Source organism: Colobus angolensis, unplaced genomic scaffold (assembly GCF_000951035.1).
Source record: "Colobus angolensis palliatus isolate OR3802 unplaced genomic scaffold, Cang.pa_1.0 Scaffold18, whole genome shotgun sequence".
Lineage (NCBI taxonomy): Eukaryota > Metazoa > Chordata > Mammalia > Primates > Cercopithecidae > Colobus > Colobus angolensis.
Genome location: NW_012114932.1, coordinates 7,914,990 through 7,922,197, shown reverse-complemented (window position 1 = coordinate 7,922,197; position 7,208 = coordinate 7,914,990). Strand labels below are relative to the sequence as shown.

At 39.0% G+C, this 7,208-nt stretch overlaps 1 protein-coding gene across 1 annotated transcript in view; it reads left to right on the top strand.

Annotated features, from left to right (window-relative positions):
- OSBPL1A (oxysterol binding protein-like 1A) overlaps window positions 1–7,208 on the top strand; it is a 237,844-nt gene that overhangs the window by 49,040 nt on the left and 181,596 nt on the right. The window contains exon 5 of the mRNA XM_011939267.1: window positions 6,118–6,229. Within this exon, the coding sequence (XP_011794657.1) occupies window positions 6,118–6,229 (112 nt within the window). The remainder of the gene's footprint in view (window positions 1–6,117; window positions 6,230–7,208) is intronic.

Here is a 7,208-nt window from a genome sequence, read left to right as displayed (position 1 = left end):
AGTAGCTGGGATTACAGACACGCACTACCATGCCTGGCTAATTTTTGTATTTTTAGTAGAGACGGGGTTTCGCTATGTTGACCAGACTTGTCTTGAACTTCTGACCTCATGATCTGCCTGCCTCAGCCTCCCGAAGTGCTGGGATTACAGGCGAAAGCCACTGCACCTGGCCCAATAAGCATGATTTTTAGAAATTATTTCTCCTTTCTAATCTTGAAACCTGAAGCCTGCATTAAGAAATTGCTTTACGGCTGGGCGCTGTGGCTTATGCCTGTAATTCCAGCACTTTGAGAGGCCAAGACGGGTGGCTCACCTGAGATCAGGAGTTCAAGACCAGCCTGGCTAACATGGTGAAACCCCATCTCTGCTAAAAACACAAAAATTAGCTGGGTGTGGTGGCATGCACCTGTAATCCCAGCTACTTGGAAGGTAGAAGGCTGAGGCAGGAGAATTGCTTGAACCTGGGAGGCAGAGGTTGCAGTGAGCCAAGATCTCGCCACAGCACTCCAGCCTGGGTGACAGAGCGAGACTCCGTCTCAAAAAAAAAAAAAAAAAGAAAAAGAAATTGCTTTACAAGAGGTAAAACTTTTCATGTGGTATTTCTGTTGAAGGTAGATAATTTTACAGAGACATTATCTTTCAAAATCAGTACGGGAGTGTTCATAGCAGCATAATTCCTAACAGTGAAAAAGGAGAGGCTGAGTTTGGTGGTTCATGCCTGTAATCTCGACACTTTGGGAGGCCAAGGCAGAAAGATTGCTTGAGGCCAGGAGTCCAAGATCAGCCTGGGAAACATAACAAGACCCTGTCTCTACAAAACATGAAAAAAAAAAAAAATAGCTGGGCACAGTGGCATGGACCTGTCGTAGTCCCAGCACTTTGGGAGGCTGAGCTTGGAAGATCTCTTGAGCCAGGAGTTTGAGGCTGCAGTGACTATGATTATGCCACTGCACTCCAGCCTGGGCAACAGCGTGAAACCCTGTCTCTACCAAAAATAAATAAAAATAAATAAAAAGTAGAAATAACTCAAATATTCATTAGTTAATTAGTAAACATGTGGTGTATTCATGCAATGGAGTATTATTCAGAAATCAAGAGAATAAAGTACTGATACACGCCAAAACATAAAAGAACCTTGAGAACTTGCTGACTGAAAGAAGCCAGACACAAAGAGCCACGTATTGTTTGATTTATTTATAGAAATGTCCAGAGTAGGCAAATCCATAGAGACTGAAAGTAGATTAGTGGTTACTAGGGGATTACGAGGAGGGGAAATAGGCAGTGATTATTAACAGATATGGGGTTTCTTTTTGGAGTGATGAAACGTTCTGAAATTAGATAGTGATGATGTACAACTCTATGAATATATTCAAAGCCACAGAATTGTGCACTTTTAGCAGGGTGAAGTTTATGGTATGTGAATTACATCTCATTAAAGTTGTTATTTTTTTTTAACAAATAATCTGGGCATGAGGATTTTTCTCTAAGTATTTCATCTGAGATGACTTGTGTGATGGTGACAGCAATATAATGGCGCAATAAGGAAACGACCGACTGCTGAGCGGAAAGTGGAGCTGGGGTGATTTGGGAGCATGATTCATGGCTGTGTTCACGTTGTTCTTTGCTCTCACCCTTGTGGCGCTGCTGGTCCAAACATACTCTATGCCGCCATTAAAAAATAAAAGTATCATGCTTAAAGTGAATACTTTACTCCTCTGACTTTTTAGTCGTTAGTTGTCAAATTGGCCGAAGTGCTGTCTTAGCCAGGAATATTTTCAGTAAAAATCTTTATTCAGGAAAAAGTATTGAAAAACAAATAGCATTGCTCTAGGTGCAGGGAGTGTAGCAGTGAACAAGAGACCAAATCCCTTTTTTCATCAAAGAGGAGCAAACAATACAGGCATTTAGAAGGGCTATGAAAATTAGTAAGTAAGGGGATGAGAGATTGGGAGTGGATAATGCTACTTTAGACAGTGAGTGAGGAAGCCTTCTCTGAGGAGGATGCTTGCATTAAAAAATACATGTATCTACATCTCCTTTATCAATTTCCTTTTTTTTTTTTTGAGATGGAGTCTCACTTTGTTGCCCAGGCTGGAGTGCAATGGGACAATCTCAGCTCATTGCAACCTCCGCCTCCTGGGCTCAAGCAATTCTTCTACCTCAGCCTCCCAAATAGTTGGCACTATAGGTTCACGCCACTACGCCCGGCTGATTTTTGTATTTTTAATAGAGATGGGGTTTCGCCATGTTGGCCAGGCTGGTCTTGAACTCCTGATATCAAGTGATTCGCCCACTTTGGCCTCTCAAAGTGCTGGGATTACAGGCGTGAGTCACTGTGCTTGGTCTTTCAAATTCCTTAACACCTGATTAATCTGACCCTTTCTAGTCTGAGTCTTGGCTCTCCCAGTTAACTGAATTTTTTCCCAAAGGTCGGCAGTGGTTTACATACTTTAAGAGTTTCTGTTTTCTTACTTTTCCATAGCTACACTTTAACGAGGCTGACTACTTCTCTGGGAGGAGGCATGCTACAGTTTATTTCTCTGGCTGCTTTTATTATTCCTGCCTTTTTTTGGTCCTTACCTTTCATTATAGATTTTTTTCGATTTTTTTTTTTTTTTTTAAACATTCTTCTCAGCTAGGTGCAGTGGCTCACGCCTGTAGTCCCAGCACTTCAGGAGGCCGAGGTGGGCAGATCAGATGAGCTCAGGGGTTCAAGACCAGCCTGGGCAACGTGGCAAAACCCTGTCTCTACAAAAAAAAAAATGCAAAAATTAACCAGGCATGGTGGCACACGCCTGTAGTCCCAGCTACTCGGGAGGCTGAGGTGGGAGGATCGCTTGAGCCCAGGAGGTCAAGGCTGCCATAAGCCGAGGTCGTGCCACTGTATTCTAGCCTGGGTGACAAAGTTAGACCCTGTCTCCCCTCAAGAAAACAAAAACAAAAAGACAAAAAATCCCCCACATTCTCTCTTCTCTTGAAACTTTTCCCCCTCAACAAACCAATCTACTCTGTGGCTTTATTTTCTCCTCCTGGGGTTCACTGGACATCGGCACTTTGACCTCATGCTCTGCTCTAGGCGTCCAGGTCCTCTGCTCTGCTGCATGCTGGGCGTCCCTCACTGCCCCTCGGGCATCTGAAACTTCATGCACCTAAAATGGGCCTCATCTTCCTCCAGCACCTGCTCCCTACACAGTATTTGAGTTGGTCTTTGAAGAGTTTTCATTGAAAATCCTCCTCTCTCCACTGCAGAACATACCCATTGTGTTTAACCTAGACTGCTTATTTTATTTTATCTTTTTTTGAGACAGAATCTTGCTCTGTCTCCCAGGCTGGAGTGCAGTGGCACAATCTCCGCTCACTGCAACCTCTGCCTCCCGGGTTCAAGGGATTCTTGTGCCTCAGTCTTCTGAGTAGATGCTGGGACTACCAGCATATGCCACCATGCCCGGCTAATTTCTGTATTTTTGGTAGAGACCACATTTCACCATGTTGGCCAGGCTGGTCTCGAACTCCTGGCCTCAAGTGATCCATCTGCCTTGGCCTCCTGAAGTGCTGGGATTACCTTTGTGGACTTATTGACCATTTGTACCTCTTCTTTGGAGAAATGTCTATTCAAGTCCTTTGCCCATTTTTTAATCTGGTTATTTGTTTTGTTTTTGAGTTTTAGACATTCTCTACATATTCTGTATATAAATTCCTTGTCAGATACATGATTTGCAAGTATTTTTTCCTGTTCTCTGGGTTTCCTTTTTCTCTCTTGATAGGGCCCTTTGATGTACAAAGTTTCAAAGTTTGATGAGGTTTTTCATTTTTTGCCTGTGCTTTTGGTGTCGTATGCAAGAAATCATTGCTAAATCAGGTCTTATGAAGCTTTCTTGGTATTTTTTCTTCTAATAATTTTAATAGTTTTAGTTTTGACATATTTGACCTATATCGAGTTAGTTTTTGTATATGGTATAAGGTATGTGTTTAACTTCATTCTCCTGCATGTGGATATTCAGTTTTCCCAGTACAATGTTTTGAAAAGACTGTCTTTTCTGCATTGAACTGTCTTGGCACTTACGTCAAAAATCATTTGACCATATATCTGAGAGTTTATTTCTGGGCTCCCTATTCTGTTCTGTTGGTCTGTGTATCTGTCTTTATGCCAGTACCACGTTGTTTGGATTATGGTAGCTCTGTAGTTAGTTTTGAAGTCAAGATGTATCTCTAACTTTGTTCTTCTTTTAGATATTATTTTGGCTTTTTGGTGTCCTTTGAAATTCCAAATGAATTTTAGAATGGGATTTTCTGTCTCTGTAAAACTGTCGTTAGTATTTGATAGGGTTTGCATTGAATCTGTAGATAGCTTTGGGTAGTATTCTCCTCTTAACAATATTAAGTCTTTCCATCCATGATCACAGGATGTTTTCCCATTTATTTATGTCATTTTAAATTTCTTTCAGCAGTGTTTTGTGCTGAGTCTTTTGTGTATAAGCCTTTTGTCTTCATGGTTAAGTTTATTCCTAAGCATTTTATTCTTTTTGATGCTACTATAAATAGAATTGTTTTTCTTAGTTTCCCTTTTTGGATTGTTCATTATTGTCTTTGCCCATTTGTAATTGGGTTGTCTTTTTATTGTTGAGGCGTAAATGTTCTTTATATATTCTGGATACAAGTCAAGAGACTTGTATTTATAAATTTTTTTCTCATTCTGTAGGTTGCTCTACTTTCTTTAATTAATATGAACTATTTAGGTAAAGCATGAAAATGTGAATCCCAAAATGTTACCTTTAAGATGATAGAAAATGTTAAGATATTTTATAAGAATTCACTTTATTAAGATATTAGGAGATTTAAAAAAACAATTTTCCTATTTTTAAAATGTGTTAGTACATTTTATAGAATAATACTCAAATATGAAAATGTGTTTGTAAACACTGTACTGTACTGGGAAATGTAGGTATAAAACAATTGTGGCATATAAGTAAAATTATGTTACAAAAACTCAAATTTTGCATAGGGAAATTGATTAAGAAATACACCAAAATGTTTATAGTGGTCATAAAATGATAAGTATATGTATTTTTTGCCTGTTTATGTTTCTTAGATTTTATTTAAGCATTTTTTGCTATGAAAACATTCTAAAAGAATGTAGGAAATGTATGTTATGGCCCAAAGGAAAGATGAAATTCCTAGGACAACATGTAGCGATGCGGGATATCACTTCATATTTTACAGGCACTGTCAGTCTAGAAGTTAGAATGGCACTGTTTTTCAGCCTCCCTTGGTGCAAGACTGAAGAGCAAGCATTGCCATCATCCCCTCCCTAGGTGCTGTGTATCTTAAGATAATCAAACATCAAATTTCTAATACTGTCCACAATATCAGAAATTCTGTTCCTCAATTTCTGCTGTCTTGTTAAGTGGTGTAACTGACCCAGTGATACTGTATGTATGTATATTATCAATTAGTTTGAAATTTCTATAAGACCAGCTAGCCACTTAGAGTAAATACAAATCTGTAGTGTATTATCTGTTGTTGAATATTGACTCCAGGAGATCATCATGCTTATCTATTTTTTTCTTTTTTTTCTTTTTTTTTTGTCATGCTTATCTAATGCTTAATTATAATGCTTCATTATAAACCATTCCTCCAAGAATGGTGTATCCTATCAGTCAATAATGGTGTATCACTTTAGAAAATAATGCTTTATTTTGTTTAAATATCAAGATTAATTTTAAAAAATCTTGGTCTGTTGGGCAGAAATTATATTTCTCAACAGGCCTTAGAGGAATGATCTTCACTGAATGTACTTCCTTCTCTAATTTAAATAGTGGCTGTGTTTACTAACACATTTAATTTGACCACATGAATTATTTTGTCAGAACAGCCAGATAGTTTATGTAAAAAATCAATTATAGAAGTTGGCTATGTATCAGTTGTGGATTGGCAGTTGTTTAGGCAATTGTCAAGTATTATCACAATTGAATCACTTATTATAGACATAACGTGATATATTCTCACATGGTACTTTTTTCTATTGTGGAGACTCTGTAGTAGTTAGAAATTTGGAAAAGGGTGGTAATGCAATAAAATCTTAGCTTAATAGTTAAAAATCAATTCTCTGATTTTTAGGAGTTGGTAATTCTTCTCTTAGAATATAATGCTGATACTACTGTTGTTAATGGGAGTGGACAGACAGCAAAAGAAGTTACTCATGCTGAAGAGATCAGAAGCATGCTTGAAGGTAAATATTATGGATGTGAACATAAACAGCATTTACTTTCATTATAACCAAGGTTCAGATTATGACTAAAAATGGCTTCTGAGAAAGAGGACAAAACAGAGGATAACCAGCTGATGGCTGTAATGATAATGTCATGTTGGAGTCATTGATTAAACACACAATTACCTATATGATAGTTTCTTCACTTAAAGCTTTTAAACTCTTAATTTGTACAAAATTATGGCAAGTTTTAAAAATCTGTTTTTCAGGCTGGGTGTGGTGGCTCACGCCTGTAACCCTAGCACTTTAGGAGGCTGAGGCAAGAGGATCACTTGAGGTTAGGAGTTTGAGACTAGTCTGGGCAACATAGTGAAACTCCTGTCTCTACAAAAAATAGTAAAAAAGTTAAAAATTAGGTGGATACGGTGGTGTGCACCTGTAGTCTCAGTTACTTGGGAGGCTGAGGCAGGAGGATCATTGAGCCTAGGACCTTGAGGCTGCAATGAACCCTGATTGTGCTACTGTACTTTGGTCCAGGCAACAGAGTGAGACTCCCCCAAAACATTTGTATTTTGGGTCTCAAAAAAAATCTGTTTTACAAATACTCAACAAAATGAAAAGTAGAAAATTGGAGACATGAGGGAATGTGCCTAATAGGCTGATGAAGTATGACAATGAAGGGATACAGAAGTGCAGGACAGTAAGAGGTGGCAGTTCAAACTGTAAGAGGTGTTGCTTTTGGGAGTCACTTGATGTTGGGAAGATAGCTCTGGCTGCCTCAGTTTTCTTTTCACCCAAGCTGGAGTGCAGTGGTGTGATCTTGGCTCACTGCAACCTCGCCTCTTGGGTTCAAGTGATTCTCCTGCCTTAGCCTCCCAAGTAACTGGGATTACAGGCACGCACCACCACACCCGGCTAATTTTTTGTATTTTTAGTAGAGATGAGGTTTCACCATGTTGGTCAGGCTGGTCTTGAACTCCTGACCTCAGGTGATCCGCCC